Source organism: Battus philenor, unplaced genomic scaffold (genome assembly GCF_028537555.1).
Source record: "Battus philenor isolate CCGP_79_NKW_IND1 unplaced genomic scaffold, ilBatPhil1.0.hap1 SCAF_15, whole genome shotgun sequence".
Lineage (NCBI taxonomy): Eukaryota > Metazoa > Arthropoda > Insecta > Lepidoptera > Papilionidae > Battus > Battus philenor.
This window is the reverse complement of record NW_027181677.1, coordinates 9784637-9805372: the sequence shown is the minus strand read 5'-3', so window position 1 is coordinate 9805372 and position 20736 is coordinate 9784637. Positions and strand designations below refer to the sequence as shown.

Genomic DNA, 20736 nt, shown 5'->3' with positions numbered 1-20736 from the left:
ATTGTTAGAGGACTAGTTGCACAGAGGTAAAGGACTGAGACTTGCAATCTCAGGTCACGGTTTCAATTCCCGGGGTACAATTTTATACAATTCACATATTGTGCGATAGTTATATGGGATTGCCATTGCTCACAAAAAAGTTTTCAGAGGATGGGCCGCGGCGACCTCTGCGTACCATAATACCACAATGCAATAGCCAACCCACCTTACAAGAGTAGCGGTTATAATATATCCCGCCATAGATCTTCATAGGCCTTTCTTGCAGTAGGCGTCTAGAGGCGACATTACAAGCTTCCAACTGGTCTTATTGAAAATTTATGTAGGACCAACAGATAAAAATGAAAATCGAGTGTAAATTACGAATTAAAAATGTATTTTTGTAAATCGACACTATTTTAACGTTCTCTATAATCGGTCACAGATTATAAATCATAGCATCAAAAGCACATCGTCACGTGTGTCCAAATCGATGTTTTATCCACGCTACCTGTCTCATCCCTCGGCACCCTTTGTGCTTATTTCTCTCCACTATCTCTTTGTTTGATATTTTTTGTAGATTGAATTACGGGTTGTGAGGTTGTAGCCACTATTCTATGTGGCCGCATTCCAGCTGCTAATTTGGACGTATTAAACATGGTATACTGATGTTAGAAAGAGATAGTGTTGTCCGTTAGATTTAAGACGTCGTATTTCTTTTCATTCAATATTTGTTCTCGGAGCATCATATGAGGGATCTGTTATATAAATTTCAAACTTACGTTCTTTTCGTTGTTCGTTTTTTTCTATAGATTTATACGTTTTGTTTATTTTTATTTTGTAGTTTTACATTAGAAGTATGTTGGGCTAAACTGATAGGTATTCCACTATCAAACCTGTATGTATATTAAAATAAACATGAAATATTCTATAATGTATATTTTAGGTTTAGTGTATAATTTATATACATAATTTTCAATAATTATATTTAATTAGTATTAAATTTTATTATACCGGGTTATTGGATATTGGATTAAAAGGTTTAAGAGATTAACATATAGCATATTTGTGAACAAAAAGCTATGTCATATTAATATATTTTTTCTGTTGGAATGTGACAGACGAATAACTTCTGATAGTACAGAGTCTACGAGAACAGAAAGTAAACAGTAATTTATTTTAATTTATAATGATTAGAATTTTGAAAATGATTTATCGTACTTGCGTTATTTATTACGTCTGTGGAATCTTTCATTTTTGACTAGGGAGTAATATACATTAATTAACAGCAAATGCATTCACCACTTTAAGGCTTTTACACCTTTAACCAATTAGTTTACCTATCTATTTGTAACATACACTATATTTTGTACCAATGGAATATTAAATTAATGTAAGCTGATTCAAAGTTATCGTAAAAAAATATTTTTCGTATGTACTACGAACTCAACGAATACACAAGCCTTTCAACATGTTAATAACATATGCATTGTCATATTTAACAAAAGTTACTTAGAGCTTAATTTTTCACTTTAAAGCATTCTCTTGCCACACCACCAGAAAAATAAAGAAAAAATACAATAATAACAAATGTAATGACGTAAACATAAATAAGTCGCCGCTATTTTCATAATTTTTATTTTAAATTGCCGGCCACAAAGGTGCAAAAATGAACGAATCTATTTAACGTTATGTATATTACTTTAATTTACTTTTTTATACATTCCTATATATAAACACATACTTGTGCATATGTTTTGTGATAAATTCGAGAAATGTAATCTGACATTTAATGTTTTTGATGTGATTTCATTTTTACCGATTTACTAGGGAATAAATAAATGCTTTACCATATTTCGATTTTAACAATGTTTCTACTATTTAAATATTTTCTTAACTGCCTTCTTGTTTTTCATAAGTAATATTTATTATGCTTTTGCACAAATTATGTCATCTTAATATCTGCGGAAGAATTTTGTTGTATGTTAATAGCTTGTTAGAATACTTACGATTGTTATAAATTTAAAACGTTGTTATTTCAATTACGGCCGATGTACATAATTGCATGTTCACTAATTAGCGTTAATAGTGTCGTCTACATCTTGTTCTGACTGCGCTCTATTTGAAATTATTAGTTTTGCTACACAGTTTTGATTTTAAACTAACCTTACTATGCTGTTTTATTCAAGCAGACATTTACATGTGCTTTTCAACCGTCGATTATTTTAACACTGTGGTAAGCTACCACCAGCTTAGAGATGATCTGTTCAGAAGAGCCAGCCAAACAGTTGCCTTTTTACAAGAAATTTTTAAAAAATATTTGAATATTGTAATATCATTCTTGTAAATTAATCAACAAAAATAAATATTATCATGCGTAAATCATTACAAGTCTCTTTTAAAAAAAAATATTTTAAATATTTTTATAATACGCCTACTGTTGGTCACATAAGCCTATATTCTGTATTCATTTCTCATAGGATCAGTTGAATGGGTTATTTACTATTTTAAAATGTATTTATCTTTTTAACTTTTGAATTAATAACTACTATATAAAGTAAAATATAAATGTATTGTAGCGTGTACAATAAAAATATTAAATTAAAAATTAAATTACTATTAATTTGACTTTTAAGTAAGATACTCTAGATTACCTACCATTGTTTCTTTTTTTATTTAGAATGTATTCTCTACACATAATACATATAATTGAGGGCTACCTGGTATTTTGAATAACAATTTTTGTGGTGAAATTAATACCGTCTGTTTATGTTCGGTATGTTTCATTGGCCTAATATTTTCAAAAGAGATTATACGAGAAGTTTTTTTTTCTATATGGATTTACACGGTTGCCTTGTTGATATTTACAGATTTCGCGGACTTGGGGGAGCATAGCGCAGAAGAGCTGTAACTTCGTTTACGTATGTTAGCTCGAACGATCTCTCGAGATGTTTAACTGGCGCCTTCACAGCACAAACAATGATATCAGAATGAGTGGCCGCCGAATGTTTGGGCCACCTGAGGCAAGGGCCCACAAGAGGGTACCTCGGCTTAGCTATCAATACGCGTTTATCATTCCAATCCAAGGGCGCCCGAGAAGGCTGAAGGTCGCCTTGCTTAGCTGGTTTTACCTAGCTGACAAAACTACCATTAGCATTGGAATTAGTGGCGGAAAAAACACTAGCGACGCAACCTACGCTGAAGTGATAACATAGCAATGTTAGAAAATAGTACATGATAGTCGAAATAAATGCCGAGGTGAACGTAATAAAAAAATCAAAATGACGTCATTTATCTAAATATAGACCAATGATTCTAAAAAAGACTTCTGCACAATGATTTACATCGCCTGCGCCTCCCGCGTTACTTTACTTAATTATTTATCAAATGACACATCCCTTATCATTGTCGGAAGTCCAGTCAAAATCTTATCTGTAATCAAGGGAGTCATTAGGCCCGCCACCTCCGACATTCCATGGTTCTAAACAATGGAAATTATAAACAAAGCGGCTAGACATTGCCGATACCATCTTTCCTAGTAGTAATATTACCCTTTTAGAAGTATCAAGGAATTTTTTTAAATATTTATTTGTATTTATTTATTGTATACCAAATCGATTTTTAAAAAAGCAACGCTGAAATGTTTAAAATAAAATAAATAAACTTCGTTTTAAATACTTGTCAGTTTTTCATTTTAAACATTAACTTAATATAATGAATTTAATTATAATTTACGTATTTTTATTATAATTCAAAGTTTCAGGCATACTTTTTTTCAAGCCATAGATGCCAACAGAAAGGCAAAGGTCTGCCCAAAGATTTCTACGGAAGGATATGCCATAATCGCCACGCTTGGCAGGAGCGTTGGCGATCGTAGTTTAGTTTTATGGTGCGTAGAGAACTCTGCTGCTGATCTTCTGGAAACTTGTTTGCGAGCAGTAGCAATCCATATATTTAATGCACAAAGTGTGAATTATATAAGACTACATCCTGGGAATCGAACCTACCACCGCAACAATCGCAAGTCTCAGTCCCCTACCGCAGGGCTACCACTATATATATATATATATATATATATATATATATATATACATATTTGCTTTGTATATGACGATTTCAAATATTAATTTACTTCGCGATTTTTTTTGTATTACAATTTAAATTATTATTATTTTCATTAAAAAATTCAGTCAAATATGTGTATCCGCTTATATCGATAATGCTCTTGGTGACTAGTTTTATATATTTTTTTTTTGATAAAAATATTTTTGTTTCAGTCTGGTGTGGATGCAAATAAATAAAATATGTAATAGCTTTGTAGTTATAAGTTGCATCATATGACTAAAGTGACAAGCCTAAATTTAATTCCGTAATGTTTGTTAGTACACGTTTGCGATGTAAACAATGCTAAAGCGCCATGCTTAGAGAGCATTTAGTAAGAGAATGTTTTACGACGACGCAACAGCGAGCGAAGGACAAATCGAGGCTCGCGGGTCGACCTTTGTGGTTCTAAGCCACTGACATTTTATGTTACGGCCCTCCTTTGTATTTACTTTGAAATAATTTAGATAAACTACGTGTATTGAAAATGGTTGAACCATACGGAGAGAAGTCTTTATTTATCTACAGGGTGATTGGTTATAGATGTAAAATAGTTTAAAGGTTAAATGAAGCTTATTTGTCAGCGAAACATTCTGTAATATTTTTAATAAACTCAATTACAAGAATGCAAAATTTAATAATGGTTTGAGAAACTAGGCATATTAACATTCCAAAACAGGCCATATTCTTTTAAAAGCAGTGAAGTGTCGACGTAATTAAGAAAAAACCTTTTTGTTTCTATTCTCTAAGGGAATAAAAATAAAACACATATTTATAGATATTAGGTTTCATTTATATTAGATACATCTATAACAATACTTTTAACAGTCTTAAAACAAACGACTTAGTGAGATAGGTAGCGATTAACGCCGTATCTACAATATTTACAAGAAGTCAATTATGCACAGGTGAGGGAGGTGAAGGCGCGGGGAATGGGGTTCGGGGGGGCGCTATGACGAGCGCCGCAAGACCCGGCGCCTCGGGCCACTGCCTCGAAGAACTGGCGCAAATCGCTAACCGACCTTGTCGGTGGCGCTTGAAGATCGTGCAAAGAAGCTGCTCGCCTGGGCGTAGCAGTTGTCACTATCGGCCTCGCTAGCTGCTCACTACTCCGCGCTAAGCTACCGCCACTCTTTGACAGCGACTCGAAAAGAGCGCGCCGCTCGCGTACTGGGACGTACTTCGAAACTACCTCGTGCGTGTTTGGGGAACATGACCTCGCACGACTCTCCAACGAAGCAGTCTTCCGTCGCGCCGCTTCGAGTGCGTAGCGGCCCCTCTCCGCCCCTCCAGTTGTACCTTCCCATCGTTTCAGGTATCTATGCCGTCTCTTTTCCGATTCGCCCGTCCTCGACACACGCGGCAATGTATGATGCTGTTGACTGGCGTTCAGTTTGCTACAGTTATCGCATTTAATGATTTTGGCTTTTCTGACTGGAGCGTCGATCACGTCAATCGACTTTAGAGCGTCGAGGGAGAGCGAGAGGTCTAGGCTGCGGTCAGACGATGAGTCGTAGTCGTCGTCTTCCACGACGATGCCCTCGTCCGTGGCTGCCGGGGAGTGGTCACGTCTCGGCAGCTGTGTCTCCGACGTCAATAGCCTCCGTCTCGCTCTCGGGGGCGGTCTGGGGGGACAGGATGGCGTTTCCTGCTGTGGTATCTCTTTCTTTGGTTCACGACTGGTGTCCGCTGCTGGCAATACATCAAGGAAACGGACCTGGAGGAGTGGCGTCTGACCCAATATTTCGACGCACAGTGCACGTACCCAGCGAGCGTACTCCGTCTCGTTGCATGCCTGTAACAAAAGACATTACTCTAATGGTGTCTTCATATTAAACTATTTTTTTAACAAAATATACGCAAAACATATACAAGGTGTCCTACAAATTCACGTCAAGCCGAAATCAAGTGGTCGAGATTACTCAACTGACTATTAAGCTAGTTTATAAGGAGGTACTTAATAACTATTAAGTTTATTCCAAAAAATTTATCAATAAAAAACGTTACAAAATCCTAGGCAAAAAATGTATTAAAAAAAATTATAAACATCCGAGAGCTTACTGTGAAACGAAGAATCGTTTAATTCTGTACTATTACATAAGGGGTTGCATTCAAAACACGAATTCTAATGTCGACACCATCGTGATCTAGCCCTTTTTACAGTAAATACGACTATCAAAAGGTCGCGATACACGGCACTATGATTTACGTGTGTGCCGTTACGTCGAGGTCCATTAAATGAAGAGTGCGTGAGAAAGGTGCGCTGGTAAGGGGTCGACACATCTTAGAAGACGTTAGCCCCTTGCGAAAGCTTTTGTCGCAATGTGTTTTATATAAAAACAGATTTATTCAAATGCACGATGACACCAACTTTCTATAACTAACGGATATACTATTCGATATATTTGTATAAAATTATATCTTACTAACTGTCTAACCAAAGAGTGTTGTATGCATCAAAATTTATTATCTCTAATAAAATGTTTATATTATATCAAAAATAGTGATAGAAACATGATAAATACAGAAAATAAAAATAAACTTGTAACACACACAAGATATCACCACGTTCTGTTTCTTAGTTTTAAATATCTAATTAAAGTTATATTGTTAAATAAACCTTAAAAGTATATATGAGGTTAACGACGCAACCAAAGCGCTTACTTCAAAAGAAACATTATGTTTTTAAATTTGAATTTATAAAATATTAAACAACGATAATTACAATATATTAAATATAGCCTTCATTTATTAGTGAAACACACTATAAAGTCATATTTTTACGTATATACACTTTTTTAATAGCCTTTAAGTAATATATTTTATTGTTTAAGACTACGAGAGAACTGAATGTAAATCATTACGTAATGTACACATTATTACATCATAAAAATATTGAATGTGGGTCACGTAAAACGGAGTAATAGGTATATTCAAATTGTGTAAACAGATATGTAACACGTCTGAAAAGATGCACAGAATGGTTTCTGTGGGCGACGATAAAATAGCATGTTTTTAAATTTTTTAGGTACAATGTGAAATAAAATAAATAATTTATTGTTATAATGTATGTTTATTTTTATTATATTTGGTATAGTATGTTATTTTAATGAAAATTTCTTTTATTGTGTACAGACTATCCGTAATAGTAGAAATCCATAAAGAAATTTAGTTTGCCATAGATCTCTACTAAATCTTAAACACGTTCAAAGTTTTAACTTAGGTAACAACTTATGGCAGGTAAATTATTTCTCTCTGACATTAGAGTCAATGTGAAGCAGATAACGTGAGGAAATTTTTTTCAATTCAAATTTTCAATTATTTTGACTTTATATTCAGATTGTATTTTGCAGAATACAAATCCACTTTCTATCGTCAAAGTCATCGAGTGTAATTAACAATATGGATTTAATTTTAATAAATCAGTTCAAACATGTAATTACAATAAAATATAATAATATAATTAAAAAACCAATTCCTAACAATGATGTTCATACGTTGTTTATGATGATATACTGCTACTGACTATTGTTTTGAGACAATGCTTTCATAAATTTACAACAGTTATTGAGCAGTCGCTCATGTGACGCGAATACATTGGCGACAATAAGTAAGTAATTATTTAGTACTTATATAAGAAAATTGATTATGAAACAAATACTAAAACTTCTGGACATGTGCACACTTCGTAAATTAGATCACAATGTAATGATATGTGTTAGTATTGGTATACATTACATAATATAACAATACTTCGCTTAGCGTCGTTTTGTTGAGTTTTTTTTCGAAGTTGCGTTGTTCATTACATGTTCGAGTCTTCACATGGTTTGCTATCGAAAACCTTAATTCACTTTGCATCATTTCAATTTGCGCCGTGTTTTTGGAACGTATCAGGCAAAGTGAGATAGTGGTGTATGTTAAAAAGTGAAAAAATAAAAAAATGCCAATAATCCCACCTGAAAAGTGGCGACGGAGGCGTCATCTCGTAAACGAGAGAGCTGGAACGCGTTGGGCAGTCTCGGGGCAGCGCGCAAGTGCAAGTGGCGCAGAGGGAGCCTGGCTGCAGGCCTGCGGGGCAGGGTACCCTCGCGCCAGGCCAGCAGGCAGCCGCTACGCACCGCTGCACGCACCCACGCCCACGAATCCTCGTCGTCATTGTAGTACTGTCTGAGAACGCCTGTATAAAAACAAAGTTATTTAGACACTTCATAAAACGGTAATAGCAACCGATCAGACGTTCCGTCTTCTCGGATACATTGAAATCGGAAATACGAATACGTCTCGGATGACAACCCTGACTGAAAACTATTTCGTAGGTATTCATGTGCCTAATTCATCTACAAGTATCGAGCTTAAGAGTCTTAAAAACTAATAATATGTACCCAATACGATGTTAATTATGATTACTTTAATTTTACATTAATAATAAACATTTTTTAAAAAGGAAGAATTATTGGTCTTCCGTATAGCCTAACTTTACGTTCTACCAACCCGGTCACCATATAAATCTTCGGACATTATAAGATCCAAAAGATAGATAAATACCGAAAAACCAATCAACAGTAAGAATATATATAGCTGTAACTTAAAAACATGAAGTACAAAATTGATGATTCAGTCAAATTCCCCACAGGAAGCCTCATTCATCTGTTCGGGTCACTTCATTCTACTACTGGATTAACAGACAGACAATCTCTTAGTTCGTTTAGGCGATCGCCCCATGGAGTAACCTGGCAAGGACCTGAGAACGTCGGCTTAACCCTCACAACTCATTTAGCTTTCTGACTCAAAAACGACCGAGAGGCCATCGGCTTGATTAGTTGCTAATATCTGGTTAATATTTCCTATTCATTAGGAAAGCGTTAGTACCGAGAGAAGTGGCGAAAGTAGCTCCATCAGCATTTCTTTACAATATGATCGGGAGATGGCGTGTTCTGTGATTTATACGAATTGATTTCACCGTACAGACCATATATTTAAATGGCATCTATTTTGCTATAATTAATAAAAACTTCAAAAAAAAACTAAAACAAAACAGTACAGAGTCTATTGTCGCTCATTCTTAACATTATATCCTACGATATTCATTTTTACCTTGCGACTTAAATAAATTCATGATCGGCAAGCAATCCAGTAATAGAGTAATAAGATTATCAAGTAATCACGACATTTAATATTCGATTGGTTTCATTCCTTTCAGTTTCCGCTTATGATAGTAACATATAGTAGAAATGTCATGTTGCCACGAATTGTAACTTAGTATTGTTTGCTAAATACCTATTTAAAGTGACTAAATACATAATTCCTGGATCTTAAAAGCCTCTGTGTTGTGGTCCTGATAGGTAGAGATCATCATTGTTCTATGTGTCACGAGGTAACACCGTCTCTACGCTGTGTCTAACCTTATATTTTCGTGTTTATTTACTTAATTCACAGTGGTTGTTTGTATCTTAATTAATAGACTATAGTGAAAAATTAGATATATATGATACATTATTAAAAATATCATACGCAACTACATTGGGTGTAATCTATAATTAGTAGAAAGCGATAGGAATAAATAAATAGATATATTGGTCACATATAAAAATACTGGTAGTACACACTGTTTGACGACAGAAGGTCTATATGCAGAAGGGTTTAGTAATAACCGATGTTTAGTTTAGACTCTTTAATGTGTTGACTTTGTTATTGCAAGCTATTTACATGTATATGCAATGCGAAGCTAACATTACACAACAACCTTTCAAGATTACCAGCAATCATGTACAGCGAACGAAAGTGACAAACGCGTCGAAAGTGAAATTTAAGGGCCGCTGTGGGAAACCCGCATCCACTATTGTATTTTCTTCTAACTGTGTCAATTGTATGCGGTGTCAATAATATTACACAGCTGTATAGGTATGTTTCATCGATGAATACAAATTACATTAGGCGTAAAATTTTAGTATTAACTTTTACACATACGAACAAGATTCTTTGATCTCTAAAATAGATTAATGTGTAGCATTTATTTATTCGTATTCATGGAATAAGTTTTACACGTAGTGTATATGCAAGTGTAGTATATTTTAATGTTTATTTATTTTATTATGTACACCCTAAACTGTCCTCTCCTTGATGTTTCTCATCTCCATCCAAAATTTGTCTGGTAAAGGTCGCCTTGAACGATTAGACCGCCTCTTGTACCTGTATATACATATAAATAGTTTTTCTTTTTTAATTATTATCTATGTCATTTTGTTACATATCCTTTCCTTTTTTAAAGTTTTTTGGTGTACAATACACACAATGGTGTACAAATAAATAAATTAAAAAGATTTTATTTAGATTTTCGCTGTTCTATAGTCATAAGTAATGATCAGGTAAAAGCGTCAGTAACTGTTCTCTTTAAAAACCAAACAGTTATAACGTAATCAAATCGATCGAAAATGATAGTATGTAATACAAGAACGGATCAGAAACGAATTGAACAAGACTATAATCCTATATTGGAGTGGAAAGGGTTAAGGTTACCAACCCAACATCAAGCTGACGGACAGTTCGACAGGCACAAGATCAACCTTTATTTTTTTCTGTATCATACCTCAAAATAAAACTCTCAAACACCGAATAATGATTCACTAAACACAATATTATTACACAAATGAAGTCATTTTATTTTAGTTTTATTAACATTAATAGACGACGAACTGTCTGAACAATGGAATAGTGTTATCAAAATAAATATAACCGGGGGCGCCTTTTAAATGACAATATAATACAAGTACGGGTAGACAGAATGAATTATCAAACGCAAGAGTTCGCTCACCGGATAATATGACACGCCCATAATAGATAGTGCACAGGAATTTGTAACACAATATCCTAAGCAACATGAGATTAGAGTCCAATCCGATAAAGTAGCGTGCAGCAGCCCGAGTCTAGGTTCCCCTAGAAACCATCGCTCTTCGCGACTTTAAAAGAGCCAAGCCAAGCGCCCTCTGCGTCCTCCCAACTCAAGCCCGCGGAAACTGTAAATGCCATTTGGGCAACAGTAATAGACAGTCCGTTCCCAAAAAAATATTTTGCCAGCAATAGAATAAACTACAGTTAAGTCATTAAAGTTAAATCATAACAATGCTTTTACAATACTGTCTGGCGGCAGGCCCAGACACGGTAATGACCTAATAACGGTATAATCCCATTAATCGCAGCGGAAGGAGGAGAATATGTATAGTATATGTATATATGCATATTTTGTATATATGTACACGTTAATTAACTAATTCCTTTTGTGTTTTTATATCATGGTTATCTGGAAGAAATTGCCTCGTGTGATAAGGCGGCCGTTGTACATTTTACTATTATTTAACTATGTATATATATACATATACATATATATATATAACGTCATGCCATTTACTGTTATGAAAATTTGGAAAATTACTTGCTTATTAAGTTATAAAGTTATAGTCTTAGAATCCGAATATATTGTAGTCTCTTTAGTTTGATTAAACTCTAAATGCTTAAAATCAATAACATCGTATTAGAAGACTGATGGTTTAATAAATAACGACGTAATTGTATATTACTTAATGAAAATAATTGTTATTTCCATTCGCTTCATAACCTACTTTCTAAAATTAAACACACAAATCAATATGAAATATTAAATGATAGAATTGAATCATTATCATCATGTCTGCCGATAGCCGCCCACTGCAAGGCATTATGCAATTATCTGCATTAAAAATATTGCATCAAATTGAATTGTGCACACACGACTTTGTAAACAGCTGCAAAGCATTGGCACTGGCGAAAAATCTCGCCTATAAAGCAAAACTATGCTACCTAACCTTGATGCGCCAGCTAACGCAGCTTGCCTGTCATTTATTAAGTGTCATCGATTTCGTTTTTATCAAGAGACGACCGGCGGCCGGGCATTGGGACGGGTCAATATTGGATCGAAGAGTCATGTCTCATCGACCATGATAAGCCTATCTACAACAAACATGTTTTAGACAGTGCAAGTACGTAGCTTTGTGGCGCTTGAGTTTTGTGAATAGAAGACCTATACTTACAGACGTCCGACTGTGTACGATTTTCAAATACAACTTAGAAAAATCATTACGATCGATTCTAAATTAGTTTGTCCGGTGCCCACACATTTAGCTACATTACAACGACTACTCAAAATATCATCTGAATTCCTTTCAAATCGCGAGCAATCTTGTGCTGAATTAGTGGCTATACATTTGCTACGGGCAGTCATGGCACGTAAATTAAATTGTTAAACAGAGATATTAAGAGACCTTGATAAAAATACATTAATACACATTATTTGTATCTGATATTCGGCCATCGGTGTCGATACTTTTCTTAGAAAAGCGTGCCAAAAATTTCGTGTTAAGAAATACATATGACAAATGATAAATTTGGAAATATATTCAACTCTAAAAAATTCGTACGAAATGAAAACCTTCGTTTATATATTCCCAAAAAAAAGTGCAAAAAGAAAAATAATGAAATCCATACTACACATGTATTGATAAAACTACAACCATTAATTTTTATAACAAAAATATTAAAATTAGTGTACAGTCAAATTTCAACATTAAACGTATAATAATACGAATTGAAATTATATTATGATAGTTGACTAGACCAGCGAGCACATTTATAACGGACTAGACCAAAAATACTATCATCAGTAAATACGTTATATGTGCAGATTTTTTCTAAAAGCATTGTACACATTAAAATAAAAACAATTCTATGGATTTCTATTACAACAAAAAATCTTCCAAAGAAGTATATTTGTTCCAGTTAAATAACCGCTTTATATCATTAACGTTTAAAAAATCATATAAAAAAAGAGTTAGGTTAGGTTATATTTTCTGGGATTTTAATAATATAATAGGTACGAGGGCCAAACTGAAAGTTTTTAGAACTGGCAACTTAAAAGCATTATATTAAAAAAATAAGTTTAAATTTTGAAAATAGAACTCTTTACCAATAATATTGAGTATACATTTCATTCATTTGTCATTTGTTTTACGATTTGGCGGCAAATTGAAAATTGTCTGTGCACATCAGAATGAATTTAAGCCGAGAAAATTTTCGTGCAATGATTTTTTATGACTTTCGATGTCATATAAGTCAACAAGAAAGTTATGATAGACTTCGATTGGCTTTTCACGATAAAGCCCCATCTCGTGCCACAGTTTACAACTGGTTTAATGAATTCAAACGTGGTCGAACTAATCTCACCGATGATTTGCGTGAGGGACGGCCTTCTACAGCGACGACTGAAGACAATATCAGTGTTGTGCGGCGTATGATAGAGACTGACAAAAGAGTGACCTATCAGCAGATTCGGACAAGTCTAGGCATAGGTATGAGTCAAGTGCACAAAATCCTCCATGAACATTTAGCGGTCAGGAAGCTTTGTGCCCGCTGGATACCGCATAATTTGACCGAGGCTCAAAAACTCCGCCGTGTTGATTGGTGCCGAGAAATGATCCAAAAATTTAACGGAGGTGACTCAAATGCTGTGTTCGACATACTAACGGGTGACGAAAGCTGGATTTACTGTTATGATCCGGAAACCAAAAGACAGTCTGCTCAGTGGGTGTTTCCTTCCGAAGAGTTGCCAACTAAAGTGAAGAGAGGTCGAAGTGTTGGAAAAAAGATGGTGGCCTCGTTCTTCGGAAAGACAGGTCATTACGCGACAGTTGTCTTAGAGGATCAGAAAACGGTTAATGCAGAGTGGTACACTAACAACTGTTTGCCACTTGTCTTGGAAAAAGTTCGAGAGAAACGACCTCGCAGCAGGATCCTCCTTCATCACGACAATGCCTCGTCGCACACCGCCAGGCAAACGATCGACTATTTGGCGACCTCAGACGTGGAATTACTGGGTCACCCGCCGTATAGCCCCGACCTCGCACCCTGCGATTTTTATTTATTCCCGAAAATAAAAGAAAAACTTCGAGGAAAACATTTTATGGACGCCGAAGAAGCAGTGGCTGCGTTTCAAAACGCCGTCGAAGAGACCCCTAAGGCCGAGTGGGCAAGGTGCTTTTCTCAATGGTTCCATCGAATGCAGTGATGTATTGATGTAAATGGACGCTATTTTGAAAAGTTATAATAAAACTAATAACTTGCTAGAATGCTTAGTTTTTGATTTTCTAAGAACTTTCAGTTTGACCCTCGTATAAAGGTTAATTATGGGTAGTACCGATATCTGTGGCAAATTAGAGTAATGGTGATCGCAGATTCAAATTTCTATTGAAATTGGTGAATAGATTCTCAAGTTAAATGATTTCAAATACATTGTTTTAATTTACAAATATAGGTTCAATAATAACATCATAACATTTGACTCTCTAACAAGTGTTACTTTCTTTCAAATGTAGCACGTACATAAAAGTAATATTTATTTTCCTCTCAAGCGCGGTAAGAATAACACGTACCTACGTACAAACCTCCTACATCCGTTCCTTATACGCAATTTAAATGCAGATTATATTTAATGCTTTTACTAACAACTGAGACTATGTTTCTCGTCATTAGAATCTGGTTTTCCTTCAGTGCCCAACCCTTTCCCGGTCAGTACATGCAGTTGTAAAATGCACTAATAGGGACACGAGGCATTTTTTTTATCTGTGATAAGGTAATAAGCAATCAGAGCATAATTCAAATAATAAGTTTAATCGTCGTCATTTCAGCTGTATGACATCCACGTGTATTAGATAATCAACCTAAACAAGAAGCCATTTTCTTAACAGCATGAGTATTAAAAAGCAAGTTGTTCTTAAACATTAAAATCTTTTAAATAAAAAAATAGTAAGAAAGAAAATGTTTTAAAATGTTCACAGTATCACATGCAGCAGCACTCTGCTTATAATGCATGTGAATCATCCATAAATGTTCATAGTACAGCCCATTGATGTGTAATTATCGTCATAAACCTTTACAATAGCATATAGAGTAAAATGGGCGTTGTACAGTCAACGGCATAAGCAAAGAACGCCGCGCACAAATAACGCTCCCTGCTGTGTCGGCATGCTGTTACTGGCGATCATGTTACAAAAAGGTGTTACAGTTCAAACCTTTAGGGTGAATTTGCGTCTGGTACTTTATTGGGCACCATCGACAATCTCCTCCTTGGATTAACATCTGGCAATCTTAGCAAATCACCTTTATACCTACCAAGTTATTTCTTTTTATTTATATAATTTTCAGCCTTGTGCTAATTACTTCCAACTCTATCATTTATAGTGGCAACATTTAAAAGTATTGTTTAATTAAGCTAATTATCGAACTGTTATGAAGTACATGTAATTGGCGATCTCAATATCTGTTATATCTGTACATTTAAACATTTTAAATATTATGACTAGTTTACTTAAAAACAAAATATGTTTTAAATGTTGTCAGCCGTGTCACTTAAAATATTTCATAGTCAATAGATATTTAAAAAAAAATAATAATTAGAGAACATTTCTATTTAATATCGTAAATGTATAGTGATTTTCAATAGGTTTTTTACCTAAAAAGAAACAATTTGCAACATCATGCTTAAGTAAAATTCATAGCAAAAATGTGTAATATAAAATAAAACACTAATAGTCTATCAATAAAATATTAATTGGTTAAAAAATTATTACTAATTCACACAACATGTGATTAATTCACATCTTTTATTTGTTATAAAATAGTTTTCTATTGAATAGTTCAATGTTGCCAATAATTCGACCCTGGGTAATGGGCGAAAATTTTATCCAAGCATGTATAATTTAATTTATATTTTTATCCATTTTTATGTTTTCAATTTGCAAATCATACTTTTAATTACGGTTACAATAAGTAGCGACATGTCCTCAAAATACAAATAACTGGATCCCTTTCAATCGACGCTAAAGTACAGATTAAGCTGTACTTCATTACATAGCTGAGTAAATGTTTACATTGTTGGTGTTTTCACAGTATCTTGTTTATATTAATTTTATGCTAAACTACTAACAAAAGTGTTTTTTTCTGGTACTCAAGGGAATGCGTGTCCTGTAGTGTAATATATAGGGTGTGCATTGCCAAAGAGTCATGTCAGTCACTCAAAATAATTACATGAGAACGAGGGCAATCAACTTTCTGTACATGAAAAGCATTAAATCGCTAAAAAAAGCACGCCGCGTCACCGTGATAAGCACTGTAATTAAACGATACTATATAATTAACAGTTGTGGAACACATACGACTAATAAATTAACGTAGTTTTATTGAAAAGAAACTTATGTGTTGTTCTCATTTATGAATATTATAAATATGTATTATTGGCTGATTTTTGATCAGAAACTATATCTTCCAATATGTTTGAATCACAGCGTGGGATTTAATTAAAAAAAAATACAAAATCTAATGCAACACCGCTTTTTGACACTCAACAAGCTTTTGAGAGGCCTATGATCTGGATTTCTCTACGAGATAAAGTCAGGAATGAGGAGAATCGTAGACGAACAAAAGAAACAAAAGCAATCTGATTTAGCCTAGCGTATTGGCAAATTAAGTGGTAGTGGGCAGACCACACAGCGCACAGAACAGATGAAGCTTTATGGTTCTGGAGTTCAGACCTCGGACCGGCAAGCGCAGCTTCGTACGTCCACCAATAATGTGGACCAACTACTTCGTGAAGATCATCGGAATACATTGAATACGGGCTTCTAGCCATTCATATTAGAAAACTATGGAGAGACCTATGTTCAATAGCGGAGGTCTTATGGCTGAAATGACGACGATGATTTCAACTTACGACTCTGTAATTTGTTAACAGATTAATACTTGCACGCTTCATTCTAATATATCATCAAAAATGTAGCAGTTCAGTAAGAAAGATCTACCACTGTGAACATGATTATATCGATTTTTCATGTAACTCGTCTAACATTTTTTAGCACTCACTGTCTATGCTAAATGTAGGCATTACGTATTAGGTTGTTGTTGACAGTCCCAAAACAAACATTTACTGAAAGGTAAGGTCACAAAAAACAGAAAAAGCGTATGTAGGTGCCGTATGCGAACTGCACGCTGTTGTTTATACTAAACCCTTTGCCTTAAAACAACACCTGGTGGATGTTGCGCTTAGAAATTAACATAATTATTATTCACATATTTATATTTATTTTAGTCAAGTACATGAAACATACAGTAGTTTAAAAAAAGTTACACAAACTTATCAAACATGATGTCAAAGCAATTACCAACATGTAAAAAAACAGTTACAAATTTCATCGGCAGAACAGTAGCAATAACAATAATGATGAAGATGAATCACCTGTTGTTCTTTAATATTCAGTAGCCTTCAAACTCTAAAGACAAGAAAATATATTGTACCTATACTAACCATCCATCTACGCTCGACAACTTTAAATTTTAATATTTGAAAAAATAAAAAAAAAAAACTTTGTCATTTTAAGTCTAAAAGTGAAAAGGTTATATAAAACACATCCACAACTTTGTTTTAAAGCAAATAGGGTTGGTTTCGTCTTTTCAACTTATTGACGCCCACTACAAGGCCTCCCCCAAAGATATCAATGAAAGAATATAATGTAATCACCACGCGCTTCTGGCACATTGGAGATCGCAGAACTCAGAGGGCACTGCTGCCTATACTCTGGAAACTTGTTTGTGAGCAGTGGCAATCCTGTATAATTGTGTAAATTATATAAGATACACCCGGCAATCGCACTCGCGACCAACGATCATAAATCTCGTTCCTCTACCACTAAGCTACCACTGCTAAGGCTGGTTCGCAAGACGTTAAATGGTATATTTATGACGCAGATATTTTCCACCATCCTCACGTTTGACGGCCGAGAACTCTACATACTTATTCTAGATACATACGGAGACGTCAACACATCAAGACAAAACTATGCAAGTATTATTCGGAGGCTATAGTTAAAACCACCAGAGATCAGCCAAGCGCTTCTATATATTTACAATTTTATTTTTGTCATTTACAAATGCTTAATATGTCTGTTGGCATTTATGGTTTCATCTGAAGACCATAGAAGACGCTTAGTCTAGACCTCTCGTTGCTTACTTTACAGAATTTTGTCGCAAAGTTTTAAGCCGCTTAGATGAGCACTCCATGGAGTGACTAGCTTTGTTCGTGATTCGAATCGTTTTCAACTTTCTCGACAACAAGTGAACCAAACTAGCCTCCAACCAAATTCTAGTATGAAGACCACGGAGATCAAAACGTTCACTCACAAGGAGGACAGACGACATTACAGAGGTCATCGGAAAACATTGGAAAAGCAACATAATTATTTCTTTTTATTTAAACATCGACGCTGTATTATGCTCTAGAAACTGTTGTTCACATAATATGCAAGGTGATTGCTAAAAGATGTAAAAGCTTTAAAAAGGTGAATATATGGCTCTTAATGTATAATCATCTATGTCTTCATATTACTGTATCCGTAAGTTGATCAATGTTTTAATGTTCCTATGATTTTTTTGAGACCGGACTTTCACTGCTGCCCATGAGGCGTTTGGAGATGCCATGAGTTCGAGGCGGCAAGAAGCATGCAACGAGCGCCTAACCCTAGATCTTTTTTAAGATAACAAAGCTTGAGGGTCACATACTACGAATACTACTTAACCGGATAAGGAAGCTGTCAAGCTCTTAGATCGCTTCGGTAGCCTTAAGGGTCTCCACGAGGAGACCTCTGTTTAGACTTTAGCTTTACTCGTTGATTGTTTCTGCGTAAATGTAATAGTAGTATAGTTTTACTTCACCACATCTACTTTCCACATGCAAAAGACAGATGTCCGGACGGATTTATCTTTATTATGTAATTAACAATATAATGGTAAAATAGACGCTAATCTGTAATTCTTAGTTAAAGAAAAACAAACCCGATGTTTATTTCAATAATATAAAGACCTACCCATATAAATAAGTTCATTGTTTAAAAAAATGAAAATTCATAGCATCTATGCGAATGTAGAAAAATTTTGTTGTTATTTCACGGAAACAGATTGAAGAGGATTTCGTGAGTCTATGAACAATTTCACCATTTATTTAAAGTAGTTTAGTAAACATATGGTAACTGGTATGAATATATAGGTAATCAAAGGTTCTTCGCATAGCTAATTACTAAGGGATCCTTGTGAACAAAATGTATTTTCCACACAGATAATGAGTTAAGTTTTTTTTTTGTTTTGTTTTGTTTCCATTTTTGGCGCGCGAATTGTTATGTTTATGTTCTAATAATTACCTATTTTTTTCTACGTCGTGAATAATGTAATAAACAGAAGTAAGCATTACTTTGATGAATCTAGTATTTAGAAATATTTACTTTTCATTCGTATAATATTAAAGAAGATTTTTTAAGATTAATACATGATAAAAGGATTCAAAAAGTTTTTAAATTCATGTACTTGTAATATACTCAAAGCGAGGGTTGATTCAAGAGCAAATTATGAATTAACGTTAATTGTATTATTTAAATATTGAAGATTAGTTAGTGCTACGGCTGACCTGAAATCCTAAAGTCGGGGTCTGCAGGCGTGGGCACAGGTCCGGGAGTTAATTCTGGGCGTAATTTTCGCAAGCCGGCCACCACTCGCGGCGCCGGCGACTGCTCCCCAACAAGCATCGCCTGCTTCACGGCAAATTTTCTGGGTGAACACACATTTCACAACACTGAAGCATCACTTAATTCACTACAAATATCCAACTAGATCGTAAATTGTCAACTGGTTTTAATTAAACATCAAATTTGACAGATTGTCTATTTACATTTCAAAATAGTTCGTTGCATATTCCGTGTAACGCATATTACTTTTCGCATTGAAGTGTCCGCGATACTCTACCGACAGTCACTAACTCCTCGCTCGACTTAACTATCAATGAATGAATAAACGTGCGTGATGTTGATTTGTACTCCCCACTACTTTGCAACAATAACAAACAACTCGGGGATTTTATTTCAATCTCCAGCGCCACCTATCGTCGAATAGATTAACATAAAATCCAAAGATTACATATAACAAATCTTTACACAAAGTAATTAGTAAATAAAAGATATTTTTAAAAAAGTTTATGTGTAACTCACTTGTCAGCAAAAGTCAATAGAGTGCTTGCACTTATTTCCCGTAATCCTTTATAAAATAATCGTTTTAGCCCACAGACGAACTCTGCAAGCGGCCATATCTATGGGAGACATTCTAAAATCGCCACGCTTAGTAGGCGGGTTAGCGATCGCAGTATAGTATTGTGCCACATAGAGGACGCTACTGCCTCTGAAAATCCAGAACTCCTCTGAAAATTTATCTCTGAGCAGTGACAATCATGACATCATTAATGCAAAAAGTATGAATTACACACATACATCAAAATCGGCCAATAACATCAGGCAGTATATAGTCTACAGGGACAGATGAATAATAGCTAATTTCACTACATATTGTAATTGAAACCTTGTAATATATTACTACAAATTTTAAAATCTCTCTCTCCCTCTGTTCTTACTATAGTATCATTATATTATTTATTATTTCTAAAACCATATATATTTTATTAAGTTGTACTATACATTAATTGATTGCAAATGAGTTACACATTCACCCCTTTAAAGCTTTTACACCTATAACAAATCACTTGTA

The 20736-nt window shown here is 34.6% G+C and overlaps 1 protein-coding gene across 1 annotated transcript; it reads right to left on the bottom strand.

The window, feature by feature from the left end:
• Window positions 1-4841: 4841 nt before the first annotated feature.
• Window positions 4842-19981, bottom strand: LOC137918792 (uncharacterized). The gene is made up of 3 exons (XM_068761693.1): window positions 19610-19981; window positions 8034-8254; window positions 4842-5872 (listed from the first exon to the last, which is right to left on the bottom strand). Exons 1-3 carry the CDS (start codon window positions 19725-19727, stop codon window positions 4976-4978), a joined length of 1236 nt encoding a protein of 411 aa, XP_068617794.1. The 5' UTR covers window positions 19728-19981; the 3' UTR covers window positions 4842-4975.
• Window positions 19982-20736: the final 755 nt, after the last annotated feature.

What these genes read in the sequence shown, in the direction of transcription:
- LOC137918792 (XM_068761693.1), bottom strand. Translation starts at nt 19,727, where the DNA reads ATGCTTGTTGGGGAGCAGTCGCCGGCGCCGCGAGTGGTGGCCGGCTTG. An exon ending in CCCCGACTTTAGGATTTCAG is followed by an intron (nt 8,255 to 19,609) that starts GTCAGCCGTAGC and finishes GTTTTTATACAG; the next exon opens with GCGTTCTCAGACAGTACTAC. An exon ending in CCTCCGTCGCCACTTTTCAG is followed by an intron (nt 5,873 to 8,033) that starts GTGGGATTATTG and finishes CTTTTGTTACAG; the next exon opens with GCATGCAACGAGACGGAGTA.